The sequence below is a fragment of the Anser anser genome (assembly GCF_964211835.1).
Source record: "Anser anser genome assembly, chromosome: 4".
In the NCBI taxonomy this organism is placed as follows: Eukaryota; Metazoa; Chordata; class Aves; order Anseriformes; family Anatidae; genus Anser; species Anser anser.
In genome coordinates, this window is record NC_139724.1 from 42,277,064 (window position 1) to 42,298,336 (window position 21,273).

At 41.8% G+C, this 21,273-nt stretch overlaps 1 protein-coding gene across 12 annotated transcripts in view; it reads right to left on the reverse strand.

Moving 5' to 3' along the window:
• JADE1 (jade family PHD finger 1) overlaps positions 1 to 21,273 on the reverse strand; it is a 105,457-nt gene that overhangs the window by 8,989 nt on the left and 75,195 nt on the right. For 8 of the 12 annotated variants that reach the window (XM_083833650.1, XM_083833653.1, XM_083833655.1 and 5 more), the window contains 6 exons: positions 13,487 to 13,569; positions 9,818 to 9,975; positions 6,046 to 6,233; positions 3,835 to 4,046; positions 2,824 to 2,991; positions 2,079 to 2,195 (listed from right to left, as the gene is read on the reverse strand). In XM_083833650.1, coding sequence (XP_083689776.1) covers positions 2,079 to 2,195; positions 2,824 to 2,991; positions 3,835 to 4,046; positions 6,046 to 6,233; positions 9,818 to 9,975; positions 13,487 to 13,569 — 926 coding nt within the window. The remainder of the gene's footprint in view (positions 1 to 2,078; positions 2,196 to 2,823; positions 2,992 to 3,834; positions 4,047 to 6,045; positions 6,234 to 9,817; positions 9,976 to 13,486; positions 13,570 to 21,273) is intronic. The other 4 variants (XM_083833646.1, XM_083833647.1, XM_083833648.1 and 1 more) reach the window with 1 other exon arrangement.

Below are 21,273 nucleotides of genomic sequence, written 5' to 3' on the forward strand. Positions count from 1 at the left end.
CCGTTGCCCCTCAGAACAGGTCAGGAGAACAGGAAAAACAGTTTCTCGCAGCTACATAAAAGCTGCCGAGAGAAAGGGGACAGCTCTGCAAGGAGGTACTACATTTACAAATTTATATACTGTGGACAGATTTACCTTCTCCACTTTAAAATGTACTTTTTTAATACATTCCTTGAACAGAAACAGACTGATTTCACTGTTAACTACTGCTGCATTGCTGTTTTACAACTTTTTCTGGCAACTTCATCAAATAGCTCAAAATAGAGGAAAAAGGGAAATGAATAAAATTTGATCTCTAAGAGGAATAGGATTTTAGCCATCTTTGTGCCTTACCATCACAATTCCTATAACATTAGGCTTACCACAAAATAGTAAGAGTTCTACTTAAGGCTGCTTACTTGTTAAATAGGCAGCAGTACCATCCTATCCGGCTCAGGGAACTTTATGATGATCATTTCCTTAAGTATTTGAAACATTTTGAAGGTGAGCAAGCATTATTGCAAATACTAACCTACATTTTATTACATTTTTCTACATGGTCATAACACTTTGCCCTCAGTGGCTCACCTCTCCCTTTCTCTCATCCACTTCTTCCCGAGTAAGTTAAACTTGCCTGATCTCTCAGGAAAGGAAATCAGATAGATCCTCTTCAAAAAGTGTAGGGTTTAATAACATGTTTTCTCAATCTCTAGATTCCACAATAGTTTTCAAAATTATCACTTCACATTTCATAGCTTTTTTTTTTTTTTTTTACTGTAAAGGATCTGCAACTGCTTTACAGTTAATAAGCCAATGTAATTATGTACATGGAACCACACTGCCCAGTCTGAAATGCTCTAGTACAGATCAATTCAGTGTACTTAACAGTGACAACAATTCACAGGCTACAGTGAGACAGGCTGTGGCCATGTCCAATCGAAACTGCAGAGAGAATTTCAGAACTATGCAATGAGACAAACTGGCACTGGCCCAAGAATGTGAGTTGTTGGTACAAAACAAGTGCCTTTATAGCATTGGCTTTATAGCTTATATATTGCCCATGGACATCATTCTTTTTGGAAATACAAAGACTACACTTCCATTTTTCTTTGATTCTGCCCCATCTCACTGTTTCAGGCAATCATCACCACTGAACTCAAGTGAGTATCAGAAGTCAGAAGGATAATGTGGCTCTGCTTCTGTGGCAATGTGAGCTGGGAAACTGACACCCAGGAGGATGGTTTGTTTTTCCCTAGAAACAACAAGAGCTCCAGATCTACCCACAACCAATGGAGGAAATGGGGCTTAATCCCTCAACTTGTTCCCTCAACTTGTGGCTTGCTTGAGTCTTGGGGGCAGACCAGTCCAGCAATGGTTCTTTCTTACTGCTCAAAAAAGCCTGTTATTAACTAATCAGATATTCTCCTCAGTAAATTAAAAAAGCTGGAGCAACATTAAGATAAATAAAATAGATCCAGAAAAAAAGCAAAGACCTGTAGAAGGCAGTTTCACTGCCTTCTTTATAATAAAAACAGAGCTTGAAATCACTCTAATCCCAACTATACTGACAGCCAAAACAGTCCAATGTTTAGTACCTAAAATTAGAAATTCAAAGCCAACTAGCTTCATCATCAAAGTGAAGGCGTTTGCTTCCATTGACTTTAGTAAAATCTGGGCATGCTCAGCACCTTTAAAATTTCAGTTGTTACAAGCAATTATACAACTCCTACTGAAGTATCCACCTCATCTTAGAAGTCACTGAACAGGGGCTAACATAGGTTTCAGCACAGAAGCTTTCAGCATCCAAGTTTCAATTGTGCATGTGGTACATACATCACAGAAGTAGATTTTCTCCCTCTGCTCAACAACATTTAAGTTTTATTTCAAGTGTACCAATAAACATATCTATGTATCTACAGATTATAACATCTTATGGGATGACCAGAAGGAAAGAGCACACTAACTTTCAAAAGCACTTTGTGTGCAATTAAGTCCATAGTAGCAAACATTAAATCCAAGAAACTTTACTGAGAATACACATGCCTATCTACTATATCCCAACAAAACAAAACAGAGAGATGCTCATACTATTAACTTACCTGTATAGAAGCCCCAACTTTTTCATTACAAAGGCTGCACACCAATGCCCATCTACTGCTGGGAATGTGAGACACTTTTGTAATGGGCTCCATTTTCTCTGGACTTCCAATGCTCACCTAAGAGAAAAAATATTAAAAAACGGAGCAATTATTACACCTTTAACTGAAAAGGGAAATAATCTTATCAAAGAAATCCAATTCCCTGCATGCATATGCAAAATTTGCATATTCCAAGTTCCTCAGTTTGTAAGGAACTAAAAGAACTACAATTCGTTTTTAAAAATTAGTTCCTCACTGAATGATCAAACTTGTTTCTAGGTGACCCCCCATCAATTTAAAGTTATTGCAGAGGATAAGCGTTTTGATTATAAGAGCCCATAGGAATTCTCATTGTCACATCCAAACTTCCCCCTTCTTCAACTTTAATGTTTGGCGTACAAAATGAAACAGTACTTTGTGTGCTCATTAAATGAGCTTTGCCATCAGTCATCCCTTCCAAGGCCTAATTTTGATTGACAAAGCTTAATGTAATTAATGTAATTACTTTCTTTACAGATGATGCATTATCCTGCCAGACTTTACACTGAACGTCTTTTATACTGACTTCCTAAGAAGCACCACATATACACATGCAAGTCGCTGTGGCAACACACGCTGGGCTGAGCAGTGTTCTTATCAGATTCCCTCTCTCCCAGAACCACAGCAGCACTCAACAGAGGGGCACTCCCGGTGGATCGGTGCCTACCTCTGGAATCCACAGAGCACAGCTGACGTGAACCCACTTGGTGCCGCTCCGGGTCGGCTTCATGGCGCCACCCTTCTTGGGACACAGCAAGCACTTGGGCTGAACACCAAGCGCGCAGGTCCTGCAGAGCCAGCTGCCCTCCGGCACCTTCAGGATCCCGTAACATGCCTGTACTCCCGTTCACAGAAAAGAGAAAGCGGACAGAGGAGATGACATGCATTTCTGTTACTTCTTAGCTGTGATCACACATAGCCTTTCAAAACTCTCAAAACATTGTTAATGGAATTTATAACACTATAGAAACATTAGCTCGCGGAGCAAGCTAAATTGTAAGGTAAATTACCTTACAGCTTGTAGGTAAGTTTTGTACCTTACAGCTTTCATAGATGTTATTTCACTTGTACAAATACATTTAAGTAACGTGTGCAAGACAATGCTGCTCTTGCTTATCAGACAACACAGCTTTCTGAACACTGAATGACAAAGCAAACTTAAGTTGGGAAGGAACAACAAGCTCACAGGAAGGCATCTTCCATAGTAGGAAGCACACAAGAAAACAGATACACCAAAACTGGATCTGTAATTCCATGCTAAAAAGGCTTTTTAATTGCCACAAAAAAAACTGGCACACAATAGCGCTTCATTAGCTCAACTCAGGTCAGTAGGTGCATAGAAAGAGAAGAGCAAGAAGAAAGCAAGAGAAGTGACCAGGTGAGAATGTACAACAAGGCACACGTTTTGGGGAGGCTACTCCTTACCTTCTAACTTCCTTGTTGTTTGTGTGTATTGTAACAATACCATTTCTTAATCCTCTTAGTATGACATTTCTACAGTCACATGTAATAACTGTCTTTCCCAATCTTATCATTTCTGAATTCATCCCACTGCTCAATAGAGAACTTTGCACCAACTTAATAGATCAGTGTCTGTCAATGGAAAAATCCAACCTATCATCTTCAACAGTTTAGAAAAGTTTCTGTTGCTAACCCTACACTCCCCTGGCCGCCATACCTGATGCACACAAATATTGCATTTGTCACAAAACACCATTTCGTTGCCATCTTCTCCATCTGGAGACTGACAGACGTCACAGACAACATCTTCATCATATTCAATTCCAAGTCCTTCTTCTGTCTCGATAGCATGGTTCATGTTGTCATAGCACCGTTGTTCGAACTCCTCTATGACCCTTTCCATTGTGTACTCGTCCAGCTCAGGCATCCCTGGGAAACAGGATTTATTTATTGAAAGGGAATAACCACCACCACTACACACAACTCCAGGTTTTTTTTTTTAACAACACCAGAGCAGATACAGCCCACCCGCCCCCACCACAAACACACATATTTCACCCCTAGACAATCATGCCTGTTCCAGCACAAACTAGGGAACCTGCAAAAAATGACATGAAGTTGTATAACTGTATTAAATTAATAGAAGCACAGTATTCTAACCCATCTTTCAAAGTCCTCAAAGAAACTCATAGACTGATTTTGGCTTCCTGGTCTTGTTCTCATTTTTCCTTCTTGGACGACAACATCTATGGCTTTTGCTTTTGCTGCCATTTTGCAACCCAGATATTCAATCTCTAGTAAAAGACTTGACAGAGTTTCAAACAGAAAGTGATGGAAAAACAAAATCGATGACAAAATCTGGTATGATATTTGTACCAAATTAACAGTTTCTAACAACAGTTTTTCTTTTTTTTTTCCTATTTTTTCTTAAGTTCCATCCCAGTAGGGTGCAACCCCAAATGAGGTCCCCATCAGATCTTGCTACACCAATAGTTTTGTCTGAAAAAGTGAAAAACAGAGGTGTAATAAATGCAGCATCAAATCGGGGAACTGGTCTCTGCAAACAGTGTCCATCAGAAAATTATTAGTGACTACAGCTCCATTATTTTATGCAATATAATTAACAAATCTGAATTATGAAGTGATAATTATAATCCTGAGAAAGTATCTGCCAGAGAAGCAGAAGGAAAAATAACAAAGTGCACAGTGCTTCCCCCATCTTCCATCTCTCACTTGCCACGAGGATGAGCTGGATGCAATGCTTCCACGTTGGTACTACACCGACCATTACCACAAAATTATGACACACAAACCCTTGTGAAACCAAGAAAGCCATGCTACTAAACCCAGTCATTTTCCCCTTGCAAAGTCAGTTTAACACAAGAATTTCCATATTCTTAGATTACTACAGTGAAGCATAGGCTTAGGATGACACCCTGCTTTTGCCTAACTCCTAATATCTACCGTTCACTGTGACATACAGAAGACGGCAACCTCGTGATGTGCGTTTGAACAAGAAAATCCTCCCCTCGGCTCTCTCTGTGAGTAACTGAGCCACAAATTCCACAAAATGCTGAAGAAAAAGCCTCCCTAGATTCCAGATCAGAGGAGAAACACTCTACAAAAGTGTTTCCACCTTCAGGGAACAGGACCTTGCCGCAGAGATCGATGCGTTCCTTACTACCCATACAAAGCAGCTGAGAGGTAGCAGGAGGGAATACCCAAAACCCTGCTGATGAACAGAGCAAATGTTGCCCTGCAGTCCCGAAACACTATACTGGCAAAGCACACTATGGCATGAGTTAGACCAGTTTGCAAGTAAATTCTAATCTCATGATTGCTATCACTATAAAAATCCTTTAGAGGGATGTCACCCACTGTTTGTTGATAAGGATTTTAAAAATGGGAGTGAAGGGGCTGTGGCTTCATTTCAAATGTTGCATTCTGCCTTTTAAAGAAAGACTATACATTTTCAACACCTTAAGCACTGCAGCAGGTATCAAAGAAAACATTGGGAATTCATAGTTGCAGGGACACCATAAGGCAAGCCCTCCAACTGCAGATCAGGAAGCATTTCACTTTTTAATGGAAAAAACTACACAAATAGTCAGTCTGATGAGCTCTTCAAGGGCCTTGATAGCAAAATACGAACTTTGTGAGAACTCCCTTATAAAGCATAAAGTAGCAGAGAACATGACCACGTTGCCAGATTCTGACCTGGTCTAAGCAAACACAGCTCAACAGTTACGAGAGCATACACATTAGGGTTTAATTCCATCAGATCTGGCCTCCCACAGAAACCCCAAGGTGATTAGTCTCTTCAGATCTCTATCACCTCTTCCCACTGCTGAACCCCTGCGAAAATTCTTCTTAAGCTTGTCAGCTTTAAAAAAAAATACAAACAGACAACAAAACGCTCATTGCTCACCCATTTCTTTGAATTCTTCGTTGGCAAGTTGCAACCATGCTACGTCCACATCATTGAGATCATAGCGACACACGCTGTCTGCTAAGGTCCGAATGTCAACATAGCCCAGCTCTGGAGGCTCCGAGCCTGACGAAGCAATGTACTTCCTGGGACGCGTAAACGTGACAGCTTTTGTCTCAGACACAATCCTAAAACAGACAAGTGCACACTATGTATGCTGGGCTGCTGAAAGACTTGTTTCTAGAGAACTCAAAATGCCTCATGCTAAGTGGCTAACAGTCACAAGCAATCTTCTAAGCATATCGTGCACAACTGAGATGGGAACGAAAACCAGCACATTGCATTTTCGTACAGGATTTGCAATATTATGAGAAATTAAGTGGAGTTATCTAGAAACCCATTTCATTTCCAGAATTATAAATAAAATGAAAAGACTGGAGGACAGAACTCTGGCTACTCTTACCTGAATTTCATACTTGTTTAAAGCTAGAGTTAGACAGTTTGTCTTTAGGTAGTGATGGCTGCCCTATACACGGGTGTTAAACTGTTTTATGACTTTTTTTTAAATCCATCTGCTTAACTACCATAGCAAGGTCAAGAAAATTCAAGAATTAAAGTTTTGTTTCTTACAGTGCGTTGCTTTTGAATGTTTGGAAGGGCTTTTTGCTACAGCATCACCATCTTTGTGAAATTCAGAAGACCTTTCCCACAGAGAATCAGGAATTTGCAATTGCTTGGCCTTCACTTACCCAAACAGATCCAAGCTCTGGCATCCTGGGTCTGCATTTCCTCTTTCACAATCCCTAATCCCGTGCTGCACCAAACCTTTGCGCAAATATTAATCAGCAGTCACTGAAACTACCTCCCCTCTCAGGGTCTGAAGGCTCCAGGCGGCCAGCCAGAACAACACAAAAGCACATCTGAGCTGCAGGCCAGGATTTTGTTCAAGCACAGGTATTGGTTCAGGAGACAGTGAACTACCTACTGCACATAACCTGTTCTAGGTCAGATTCTTGCAATACTGCAACTTCGCAGCACCAGGAACTGTGGGCAGAAATGCCCAGTAGGCGAAGGACAGCAGTCATTCTCCCAGCAAGCTGAAGATTCACCTCCAAAGAGCCAGACAACTCTGTCGGTTCAGCTGCTGTGCAGGTCTCTCAGCAGAGGATGCTGCACCTTCTTCTTAGTTAGCTGCACAGGCTAAAATTCAGTGTGAGTGCAACCCAGTTCCTGCTGTAACACTGATACCTCCAGGAGCAACAGGGCCACGCTGCCAAATGACTCCTTCCTGCAGCGCCAGTCCCAGCACTAGCACTGATGATTTTTTTGTGCTCCAATCCCACGCGGGCAGACATGGCACCACCCCACACAGACAGAGCTTTCTGTCGGGAACAGCCAAAGCTCCACAAGGAGGACGTCCTCTGCCCTGTTTTGCTCCCAGCTGTGCTCCCCTCCCCCCACCCCCGAAAGATCTCCTGACCTGTCATTACTGCATCTGCACAACCAGATCTCTGTAAACCAGTCTCCTGCACAGCCCTAAATCCTCCCCTCACCTAGCTTATTTCAGACAAAATCTGAATCTGAGACATGATGGACAAGAGCCAAATGCTGAATTTTCAGCTTCTGTGGTGCAGAAGGGAACTGTGTAAGAATGAGAAGGTGAACGATTTTGGCAGGCTAACTGCACTGCCTGAATTGATCCTGGTCATACTGCACAGTATTAAAATATTACAGATTACTACATCTCACGGACATTTTATTTTAAATAGGGCACTGCTTGCTGAATCTTCTGTACCATCAATTCTTTCCTGAGTACTTCTCTGTGTGGAAATTACCACCTCTGGGCTGCATGCTGCACACACTGTCTATACACCACTGTAGTGGCACAGAAGAAATAAGCACAGGTAGTTTGGCTTTACAAACAACACCTTAGTCTCATTATTTTTGAGACAGAAGTAAATAAAAATAATTTTAAAAAAAGAGCTGTAATGCTCCACAAAGGAGGTTCAACTAACTGAATCACCTGTCTGAGGATACGCTCACACTGAAGCACCGCATGGACTCGCTCCTTTCCCCACCCTGCTGGGCTGTGTTTTCCTTTTGTGCTACACCAGCCGCTACTGCTGCTTATCCAACTCAGGGTAACCTCGTCCTCCCCTCCCAAAGTTAAGCACAGAACTGTTTGAGCACTCCAGCATAACTATGGCATCTTGTGAGGAGACAAACAGGCTAAGAATCAGGCATCAGAAGGCCACTGAGCAGCAGGCGCTCACCAGTAAGAACCTCAAAAGACAGCTCAGCGCCTAAAAAAAATAGCAGTGCCTCCTGTGCTGACATCCACACCTTTGGGTGCCCTCCTTCCCCATCCCCTTTAATTTCTTAATTTTGGAGCACCCTCACAAGTGCGACGCTCTCCTAAAGAGCACATGGAGCTGACAGAGCCATCCAGCTACCTCCCCAGACTTAAGGCAGATACAGGTTGGGGAATACCTGGGAGGGTCTCCCCCTACTGAAGCCCCAAGGTCTCCTGGCCCTCCTGCAGACTTCAAAGAACACACCGAGGAGGAGACAACGTGAGCACACCTGTACAGAGGGGGGCATTTATACAGGCAGTGGGTGAGGGCAGCATGGAGCAGGGTACAAGCTCTGTGGTGAAACAGCATGCTCCTGCGCCCTGCAGTGCCCAGCAGACAGGGAAACGCTGAGCTGCCTCCCTGAGGAAAGCGCAAGCTCTGATCCTTCCGAAGGCAAAGGAGGAAAGGGTTTACCTGCCATGCAGGTCGGTTCTGAGCTGTACAGACCTGCTGGGGCTGTGCAGCTGTCTACAGGTTTCTGCACAGAATGCAGGAAGCACAAACGAACGCTCCTGCAGTCCCCCTACAAGATTAAAGCTGCCAGACACAGAGCTAACAGAGGCACTGTCACATAAGCCAAATTTTTTTGCTGTGTATCAGTGCTTGGGCTGTTCTGGCCCCACCAGCACTGGTGTGTCACGTGGTAATGCCGTATGCACCAGCCTGCACTTACTCAAAGAGATCTAGCATGTTTAAGTGGCAATCATCCTTCTTCTCACTTTCTCCAACTCCTATCCCAACTAAGCATGAAACAGATAGATGGGCTGCAGTGCGCTCCTGCCCTTACAACTGGATTGTTTAATTTGACACAGAAAACAACATCTAAGTGTAACAAACAAGGGAAGGAAAATAATGGTTTCTTGGATAACAGCTGGAAAATCTCACATTACTGTGTTCAGTTATACGCACATCAGGATGGTTCTTCAAACAGCTAAAACATTGTACAAACAGTTTTCTGAGTTAGTAAATCAAATGACAAAAAGAAAAACAGAAAACAGAAAACCAAAATAAATGCTGTATTTTCTCTAGCTCTTAAATCTGGCTTGTCTAATTGTTCTCTGAAAAGAACCTATGGCTTGGAACTAAACACAAAGACGAGGTCTCTCCCAGCAATACTGAGTGAGGTCAAGTCTGGGCTTAAAAATGCAATGGAAGATATTTTTAAAGCTCTGTCATTAAACTCCAACCTAACGTAATGCCAAAAATGACTCTGATACTCACTCATATGTCAACACACAGGCAGAACAGGCCTGACTCTTGACCCCTCTGACCATTCAAAAAGCTGAGGCATGTTGCTCTCTCTGCGAACCAAGGCCTTTCTAGCTAGACACTGCAGGATAAAGCTCAAGAAGCCAAGGCAACGTAGACAAAAGCTGCTAGCATAAATGTATATTTGTTTACATTCCTCCAAACTATACCTGGCTACTGGTTCTGGGATGGTCCCTGGGCTAACTGGCACCTGCACTCCCTTTTCCCACTCCTGCCTCCAGGGGTCTGCCAGCACATAGTATTCATCAGGGTTCAGCTGGAAGGAGTCATGTAACTTCATGGCAGTGATCAGGTCCGTTCTGAACACCTGCAAAGAGAGCGACCAAGAGAGAAAAATAGAGACACTGACATTTGATATTTACACTCTATGATTCACAGCTCCAGGGTAACCATGGAGCACAGAGCATAACAAGGTCACTGTATCAACAGTGAACTAACCCAGCGCACTGCAGGACAGAAGTTTAGCTTCATCGCAGAGAAAGGGGTGGCGGAAGGTGCAAACGCTGATACGATGACTTCCAGCTAGCTCCTCTCTGAGTCCTGATGCTCCCCCCACACCAGAGACATGATGCTAAATGACACTACCCCATTTTACCTTCCTCTTGGCTGCAATAAAAGCTGCAGGAGCTTTGAGTCTTCTTAGAACAACAGCATAAGGAAGACTCAATTTTGCTCCAACGTTATCATCTTTTAATTATTGGAGCTCTGACTAATCCAAAGGCATTCTACAAATTCCCTGTGGTAGAAATCAAGGCGTGACTCCACCACGACCAGACGCAAGAGGAAATTCTACCAAGATGACTCTTTGTGCAAGTATTTAAAATAATAACCCAGAAGACAAATAAAATAAGCCCCAACCTTGAATTCTGATGGCAGCTTGATGTTCAGCACATGTGCTTGTTATTCTATCAACTACCGACACCGCTGCACCATAGCTTAATTTTACTCTGCCTTTGCAAAAGCATCCACCTCTAAAACCAGCGTGATCTTGGCAACTTCTGGGTTAGCAGTCACCGACAAGCAGCAATGCTGTCTTCCACGAGCCACAGAACGAAATAAAAGGGATCCATTCTCATAGTGGTCATGCTGTGCTACTGTTGTGGCAGCTTCGGCCTGGTTTGCCGCTGCCTGTCAGCACTTCAGAAAGCAAAGGGTGGTATCACAGGCATCAGAAGTGCACGCCTGCACTTGTCTGCGCATCTTCCAGCTCTCCCCACCCTGCTCTCCCTGCGAGGCAGGGCTGCTGCGAACTGCAGCAACTGCACCAGGCACTTCTTACCTCTGCAACTCTGCACGTTTTAACTACTTGATGCCCTTTCAAAGGAAGGGATTAAAAAGCAACCAAGTGACTAAAAATGAGCACCACTAGCACAAGAAGAAGGTAGGCAAAACTTGCAAGAAAAGTTCCCCTGCAGACTGCTCGGTTTAGGTTAAGCAAATTCGCCATCTATCCAGCCCCTTACTGCACTTACGAAAGAAAAGGCAGGCTATCAGGAAAGTGCTCCTAGGCTCTACGGGGCTGCTAACTGGGCAAAGTGCCAAAACCTCCTGTGCCCTAGCCGGTCCCAAGCCACTGGCCACATTGGCTCTTTTCCATTAGTTCAGCCAACGGCTGCGTATGGCTGGGGAAGAAGCTCAGCCACACGGTGTGCTAATTAGGAAGGCCTCCCAAGGGCAGCAATTTCTGTCATATGCTATTCACACACCCAAAATTTCAATAGAGCATGTAAGATTTTTAGGGTAACAACACACCTGATGGTTAATAATACTTCTGAGACTGTTTAAGTGTGATTTGCCTTACAACACAATGTATCTTGACACCTCTCCTCCTTCCTAACACTCATATTCCCCACTTCTGTCTCAGAATGTTTCTGTTTCCACTCTGGTTTTGTCACATAAACCAGGATAAAATTATGACATTTTTCTCAGCACTAGTCTTGACATGATCAAAAAAATGCTATCCTTAAAAAATAAAGAATAATATTACCATATGAAGGAAGAGGTGAGGGCAGGTAATGAAATATAATGAAGTGTTTTAAACAAACCAATTACAAGTCCTATGAGGCTGCAATCAAGAAATGAAAAATAATCTGCAAAGTAAATTGTCTCACAAAACAAACAAGCACAGCTGGCCAGGGGATCCTGCACTTCTAAGTGATTTGAATTAAAGCAATCAAACGTCAAATGAAAACTACTAAAAATATAAAATGGGATGCAAAACTTGCTCAATCTGAGAGGCAAAGTAACTCAGGTGCTCAGATAAACTTGTCACAAAGATCTCTCATAGGAGAGCTAACGTGGTACTTGACAGCCAAGAAACTCCTTCCCAGGGCAGTGGCCCCATAACACCATTCTTTCTGCTCTAATTTCTGATGCAATGAGACTGCCTGGAGCAAAGCAGAGCTTACAAAAGTGCTGGCTCTCAGAAGCACAGAGCACTTCAAAGCTAAGGGGTGAAATCCTGGCCACACTAAAGTCAATGGGAATTTTGCCACCAACTTCAGTGAGACCAGGATTTCACCCAGGGAGTTTAGCAAGTGTCACTTTTCCGCCAGCACGCTTAGCTTAGCGTCAGAGGAGTGTGCTGTGGCAAGCAGAGGCAGTGCAAATAGAGGGAGGGAGAGGGCGAAATGCCTGTGAAACAGAGCTAACATGTATGGAAAAGTATATGAAGGAAGTATACAAAAACCCATCCAGGCTGAAAAAGCAAGAGAAGAACAGCACAAAACTGGAAAGACATTGACAACAAATGCAAGGAAGGGGAGAGGAGAAAACTGAAGAACATAAAAAACAACAGCAAGATGTGCAGTTAGATTAGTTCTTGATAGTCTTCCATGAAGTAGTTCTCAAAACTGTGTCTAAGTTTATTTATATGGGATGTACAAAAGATAGCTAAGGAAAGTAAGCCTATTGCCAACAAGAATAAATTCACTAGAGCTCTGCACACTCAACCAAAAAAAAAAAATGCCTTTAACAGCCAACAACCAAAAAAGAAAAAGATTGAAAGCCAACAGTACTAGGTGTAGTTCTAACACACTGAGCAATAAATGGGAGTCTTCCTGTGAAAACTCTTCTCTGTGACTTAAATACACTGTCATCAGGGAGATTAACAAAGCAGTTTTCTCAGCATCCACCACTCACTAATGCATCAGAAGTACATTTATCAGGCAAGTAAGCCGACTCAAGAAATTCTACCTCCTGAATCTTATGCTTTCTTTGCAGCCTTTTCAGAGTTGGCAGTGTAATACCTGCCTGAAGGTATGGAGATTCAGCATGAATACTTCCAAAGAACTGGGTCTCATTTAGGTGTTATACTAATAGTTGATCCATCCTAGAAAGTTCAAAGCCATTTACATCTCCCTTGATATGATTTCCTCAAAGCACTACGGAAGACAGAACTGTCAGAAAGCCGATTCCTCATTTGACAGGCACATTAACAAAGATCACAGACCAAGACCCAATATCAAGTATGAAATAAATGCACCTAAGATAAATTTTCACTGTTCACAAGACAAGCTACAAACAAACTCTGATGCCCAAAATATTACAAGAAAGACTGCACAGCTATGTTGGATGGATGTCAGACTATGCCAAAATTCACTGATAGAAACTGGTGCTGGCAGTGGCTGTGTCAACAGCTGAACTCTGTGATCTCCTGGCCAAAAATAAAAAGGCAGAGGAGGGGACACTAGGCGCCAGCGAAAACGGAGCAAAAAGAAAAGAAAATGCACTTCAGGAGAAATGGATCCATTACCAGAACACGCACATGTTTGGCATTTGATAGATGCAAGATAATGCAAATCAAATTCCAGAAATACCTCAGAAGGTTTTCGATCTTCTTGCCTGGAACATGAAGTCCTCCGACGTCGAGATCTGGAATGCTGGGACCAAGTGGACAGACCTAGAATACAGAAACGATCAGTTGCGGTCACTGCTGCCAGGTACCTCCAAAAGCCTTGCCTCCCTCAGCACACCCAAGTAGGCCTACTGACTTCAGTAGGATTGTATGAGTAAGGTAAGCCAGAGACGGGCTTCTCTGACAAACCTGAAAAAGACTCTTTCAAAATGACCTAGAAAATAGAGGCTGCTCAGTCTTCAGCTACTGCAATCATTTTTCTGTTTGGTTTGTAATTCTCTGCTGAGGCATGTACTGGCTGCGCTGCACCAACCGCCTTCCGCCCAGCATTTGAACAAAGCCATCTCCTAACATCCTTCCCCGAGCACCAATAATCCACTTTCCGCAGGTTAATAGCTGACTAGGTTGTCTGTTGATCGCCTAAAATGTAAAATTTGAACCTCATGTACTGATGTCCTAAATACCTGCACTGGTTAGGCAGTTCTAACTAGAGCAAGCTTTTTCAAAATCGAGCAACCTGCCATGCCAAATCAGGACAGCCACCAAAACAAGCTGCCATCTCTCTTCCTAAGGAAATCTCAGTGTGGTTGTATGATTTTTGTCTGCACAATTACTCATTACATTCCAAACAAATTATACCTTTTTGCCTTGAAACTTTGTGACAGAGCCTCTGTCAGCTTTCACAAATATTTTAACAGGAGGAAAGGAAAAAGAGAAAGGAGGAAACTACACTCCATAGATGAGGTAGTGCTTTGACACCAAGCATACTATGCTTGTGCAAATCAACTCATTCTGATTCAATAGGATTTACAAGTATGGCAGGTATTTTCCACCGTCAGCTACACAGCAGTAACAAAAACAAACAAAAATGCCAATAAATCCTTCTCAGGTGGAGAGATGAAAGATGTACCAATATCTATTATGATGGGGAAGCCAGGAACTACATGGCAACCTCTGAAGGCTGAATACACTTTGCAACTCTGGGTATTAATTGCAGACAAATAAAACAGAACCAATGCAAAAGCCTGCCTACACCACTCATCTCTTCACTGCCTGTGCACACAGATGCTAGGAGTAAGAAGTGTAGTCTGTAAGAGAAACATCTCACATCATGGAGCTGAAACCTCTTGGGGATCAGCAAGAGCTTTTCAAAAATACACTGCACAGGATGGGGCATGTTCTCCGTTAAAAACACAAAAATAAGTTTCAAAGTAAAGCAGCTATCCAAGACTTTCAGATGGAAGACACCACTAAGTCATCTTCAGAATTCATTACATTGCTTTAGTCTTCTCAGCTGGTAAAACATTAAGGAATCTGCCCCATTGCCAACCACGCCGGAACAGAGCAATGAACAACAGACATTACACAGAACATGCACAACAGTTAAACCTGGAGCAAGGTACACAGCAAACTGCTAAATAACTTACCTTTTGAGGTTAGAATGTATTAAAAAAAAAAAAAAAGGAAGACTATTTCAAGTGAATTTTAGTGTTTTAACACGGAAATTGATTTGAAAGTTGTTTTTTTTTAAGAGTCAAAGGTGCTTTTCCTAAGCTCCTCTGTTTTACAATTATAATTTTCTATTTCCATTAAAAAAAAAAAGAGAGAGAGAGAGAAGTAGCCGACTACCATTTATTAACCTGTGTGGAAAAACAAATTCCTGAGATCCTTTAATTACCATTCCATTACGATGTTCTGGAGAAAACTAAAGAAAACCATGAGCAGCAGCATAAGTCCCTGCTTCTGAGGATCCTATCAGCCTGTACCTAAACTCAACAAGATCAGGAGGACTAAGTGAAATCAATCAAAATGTGTCAGAGAGATACAGCAAAAATTCACAACTGAAAACCACAGATTTTTCCTGTAATACAACAATTTAATTATTAACCTTTTAACATTCACACATATGTGATTCCTTCCACCAACAGACTCACTAGAGGACATACACCACATACTAATTAGTACAGATTACACCACACGGGTTAGCATTCTGTTTTTGTGGGTTCTGATGCTTTTCTCCATCTGCAGGACTAAAATCTGATTTTAGCAATAACTATCTGTCTCCGAGGTATTCAACTAGTTAGACCCCTGCATCAGCAAGTCAGCCACTTCAAAACTGGTAATTCCTCTGTGGATCTGACTGTTTGCAAGCCTACTGTTGAGCCTGGGAGAGAAAGCCCAACACATATGAGCTAAAGATTAAGAGCGACAGGCAGTATTGGCAAAGTGTTGTCTTGTTCTCATTTTGTGGGAGCACAGCTGGTGACTCTGGAAGCTTTGGTACAGCTGTTCCCAAGCAATGTACGCATCTGGCAAATTTAGAGCAATAGCAGTAGGAGATGCTTCTGGGTCTTTACCTGTGTGCTTTAATTCAGCTCTGGTGACAATATGTGATAAACTGAAGGCAAGTAAACAAGCCTTTTCCGCCTTTGTTTCGTTTTGTTCCCCACCATGCAGGTATTGAGGTGGATTTCCAGGCATCTTTCATGACAGACAGAAGCTACAAAGGTGAGAAGTAAAATAATCCTTACTGTATCTTCCATCTCCATTTCTTTGCTGTGCCATCTGCAGATGCCACGCATCAGAACAGAGTCTTAAATGTGTATTTCTTTAGGCCACCGGATTAATTAACCACCTAATGCAACATGAAAGGTCAAATTTTAACCACTTCTGAATTTCCTGATTTTTCATTTTAAATTGCCTTTTTTTTTTTTTTTAAAGTGCTATATGAAAGCACACTATGTAAAATTTCCATATGTAAGGTACAACTCAAATGCAGCCAGCCTTCCTCAGGATATATTATAATGAGTATTTTTTCCATGTCAACTAACTTCCTACACTGAGTAAGGGAAGAAGTGTTTTTTACATAGGTCTGTAATAACTGTTTCCTTAACATAAAACTGGTGAATGCAGAGAACACATGGTATTTTAGTACATTACTAAAGAGACTGTTGTATTTTTCTGAGCAGTGTAAACTGACTGTACATAATACTATGAGGAAAAGGTGGAAAAAACTTCTCATGGGACTGAGATTTTGCTACTGGCTGAGATATGCAGTGTAGGTAACAGGTGACCTTCGGCACGGGCTTCACTTCAATAGGGAAAACATTTACTCACTGAATAAACAGAACCCAGCTACATGGCACGCATTCACATATTCAAACCACCACCACTTAAACACGAAAGTGCAACAAATTAATGGAGCCAGACAAATTATTGTAAAACTACCCAGCCCATAACGGTATTAAATTTAAGTACTTATGAAAACTAAAAAGAGGAGGTTCATCTCTGCTTACATTAAACTTAATGGCAAAATATCACTGCCTTCCGCTGTGCCAAGACCACGTCACTGAGCTACCCAAAGCTCCTTTCATTAATAAGCAACGCACCAACTCTGAGTACATCAATAAAGGTGCAGGAGGAAAATGAAGGATGTGATTTGTCTTTTTAGCATTCTGTCCGTATTTTGATACTTAATCCAGAAGAGGGACCTCACTGAAAGGAAAAGTTAACAGGCAATTACAGCTACTTCGGTGATTAATGATCTGATTTTTCTGTCTAAATACATGAAATACGAACCATTCCTGGATTATATGGAAAGAAGAATCTGCTGTGATCAAAACACAGGATTCAAAATAGTTCTTCTGTACTGTAAAAGCACATGAACCTGAGTATTTTAGAAAGATTCCAGACACTTTTCAACAAGATTACTCCTTCCAGTAAGCATCCAATTGAACAGTTTTCTGCATACTAGCTGTAGTCTAAAACTAAATTAGGATCACCAAGACTAGAAAAAATGCTATAGGCTCAAGACAGAGTTAAACCTAGTTTTAATAAAATAACCAAAGTCTGAATCACTGGGATTTTGAAGATGTAAAACCTTGTAAGGTAACATTAAACCTCATGGGAAAAATGAGTTCTACAGCAGGTGGAAGATAAATGAGTTGTTAGAGAACCCACACCACCAAAAACTGTGTGAGTAACCCTGAATATGAAAAATGTTAAACTCCAAAGCATGGAGCTAAATAAACACATCTAGAATGTGCAATGCAATCAGCATTAGAAATCAAACACAATAGGTATCTTAGTAAGTGCCTATCCTTTTACATGATTCCGAAGGGTAAGGACGAACATAGTAGCCTAGCTAGTGTCATTGCTCCACACCAAGACCATCCTGATCCTTTCAGTTAAGATCTTTCTGGATGGCCTAGGCGCTCATATCCCTTTTTAAAGGTTTTCATCACTGAGAGCAAAGAGATGAGAATCATACTCCTAAGTGCTGCTCAGTTTGGCCTTCACTTTTATTCGCTTGGAGACAAAAAAATTACAAATATAAAAACTCAAATGACTAATGAGATACAATCCACAGCAAGAGAGGCAAAGCTCCAACATACTACCTCTGCTGGAAAGAAGACTTCTAAGCCACAACCAGGAAAACTTTCTGTTCGCAAGGGTATTACATATACACCTTACACTATAAAACCTGTGTTTTTATAATACTACTACAGGGTTTATAAAACACACACACCCTATGATCATAAAAGAAAGCAATCAAGAGGTATGAATTCTATTTCCATATTTCTGAAGAGCACACACTTCCTAGAAGGGGAACAAAACAAAACAAAATCAATTCTAACTGTATCAATATGTTAAACGATCTGTCAAAAACATGTTTTGATTCCAAAAAGGCCCATCAAAAAAGAAAACTCCTTGGGACCAATAAAACAATTCTAGCCCTCAGGGAATTCTACCCCACAGCTACTACACTTCTCAGCAGGAGCAGAAAAGGCTTAGCTATTATGTATCATGTACAAGGCTGTTGTAACGCCACCTGCACGGCACCCGGCTGCGTCCCCGGAGAATTACCTGCTGCTACACCCTCTGCACACTTCAAAGCCTCGGATCAGTGGGCGTCTGAAAGCTTCTCCCACTGTAAACACACTCCCGCTACACCATTACACCAGGCAGCACAACAGAGCAAAACACCTCTGACGTGGATATATGTCTGGCTGTCTCTTCTGCTTAACATTGGCATTTCCAGATGCCTATACTCTTCTCTTCTTCAGCTCAGAGACAAACTAGGTGCTGCTGCCAACGCTGTCAGACAGATCTGCAGCCGAAAGAGAAAATATAGATGCTCGGAGTCTCCCCATTTAGAGCCTGGATCACAACTCTTTAAAGTAAGGATTCATGTCGCTTAGACATAACTCCACGTGTCCAGACCCACATTCTAGCACAAAGAAAACAGAAACAGACTGATGGCAGTTTTCCTGTATATTACATATAGGAAGTGCTGTCTGTGCACAAGTCTTGGGGCCTCATCATCAAGAAAGAAAAACGTATGGGAACACAGCCCACGACATTTCACACAGCCTATGTCCTCTTCTCATGTTTCTTTTGCTGGAGGATTTGCCCATCTATCTTCCTTACCTCTATACAGTAGCGTACTATTATGCAATAATCTAATTCGAGATCAAAACAGAAAAAGCAATTGCCTTTTATCTCGTCAATCCTGACGCTACTCAAAAATCAGCGTTATTTGACAACCACCCAACTGCAGCTGCCGACCTATGCATGGATCCATAAGATTTTTGCAGTGCTTTACAGCAGCACTGCTCACTCGCTCCGTGCCTGACACATACAATGAGCAGTCTTTGCAGCATCCTGCCCCAGCAGTTCAATACATGTTTCTCCCGTCGTTGCTCTTCTCAGTAGTTTCTTCTCATTTGAGTTTTATAATCTCCAAGAACACAGATGTGACCACAGAGACACGCATCACTCTTCTATCAGTCAGGAATTTCTAGACTCCATCTTACTTTTTTAAAAACACAAGACGCAAGTGCCACCCTAACTCCCTAACCCAAAACTCCCGTGTGATGACTCCTGTTACAGTGTTGTTTTACCCTAACTACGTATGAAGTTTTACCTCAGGTTTTACTACGGATTATCACGGTCTATTTCAGCATCTCCCAGGGTCATGTTCATAGGCTGACGGCATTATGTTGTTAAGCCTGACGATTCAGGTGGAGTTGGGTATACTCAGAATTAGCAGTCCTGTACAGAAACTTCCTTCTCCAAAAGTGATGATTATGCGATGCCCCTTCCTCATCTACAATGGCCTACAAGCACAGCTAAGTCTTCCAAATTGCTCTGAAGGAGTGCCCAGAAGTGTAACTTCACCAAGAACCACCCTGCCACAACGAGCCTAGCCTTTAACTAAGATGCAAGTTGTGATCATTTGTCACCACTCCAAACGCCACAGCCCTTTCTCAAAAGCACAGCAGTGACCACTGAACTTGCTGCTCTGTACAAATCCAAGCACTACAACTACGTTACAGCCGTTCCTTAAACACCCTCCTCAACGAGCAACCCGTTCAACTGAAAAACAAGGGATGTTGTGTTCACTTTCTTTTCGCGAAGTGCTGCACAGCATTTCATGGTCTGCTAAGTAATTGCCACCTTTCAAGCCAGCAGTGACCACAATTCTGCGGTAAAAATTATGTACACAGCTAAGGTTATGTACTCAGCAACCCCTGCATGGCACTTTGGGATCTATCTCAAACACAACGGGAGGCCAGTGGGATGAAAAGCCCTTTCTAAGATCTCTGTCATTCAGTCAAAGCAATGGATATTGGCAAGATGTTTACATTTAAAGTAACATTTGTTTAGCAAAGATAGACTAGGGGGCCATCTAAATTACAGAACTATATTCTGCTATCTGTAAGTATTAAATCTTTCATTTCTCAGAAGTGATGTGAAACGTTGTCAAGCCTTGAAATATTTTTCATCTGAAAGCCTCTTCAGTTTTTCTTTCAGACACTCTGCATTTAGGAGTAGGATGAATTGATAAACCCTCCAAGAATAAAAACAAAAGGCATCGCAGGAGCAAGTAAAGCGTGAAAAAATCATGCTAAATTCCTTGCTCATGGAAAAGAGGAACCAAACTCCCACTGACACCAAGGTGGGCCTGGATTTCACCCAAGCTCCCTATAATTCAACTGTCTGAACTTTAAATCGCATCTCAGACATGATCCATCCAAGTGTCCCAGCAGTCTGTGCAAAAGGGATGCCCTGAAATTATAAATGGAAACTACAACACTGGACAACTAACTTGATCACACCAGGAAACAAAGCCAATGGATTATTCAGCACAAACCACATTTGAGGATTTAGAGACCAATGAGGCTAAAATGTCAGGTCAAACACTGCGCAGGAAAAACAAAACAGTTTCAGTATCTAACACTTAATTAGAATAAGACCTGGAACCATAAGGAGCTTTTGCAATGGAGAAGCAAGCTAGAATACAAAGCAACAGAAATTACTTTAAAAATATCAAAGCCCTGACCAGCCACGCAGATAATAAGGACATAATTAAGTTTGAGGTAAACATTACTAATTTATTTAATACAGGTTTTGAAGAAGATGTGTACATCATAAGGCTTTTATGATGGGCCTGGCTAATATTAACGTCTATTATAGTTGCTGTAATACATTACCTGGAGAGGGATAGAAACTAGCAAGCTGTCTGTAGTCAAAAAAAAAAAAAAAAGGATTATTTTGAGCTGCCAATAATCTTAAAACCTTCACCAAGCCTCTCCCAATACCATTCCTCTGTATTTAGACAAAGTTCAAAATCCAGAACTATGCCTGCAGCCATTTTTGGTTCAATTATATTTCATGGATAAAATGTTCAAAAGTGACCTATAATTTCAGAAAACGAAATCTCGGAGAACACACTGAGATAACCAG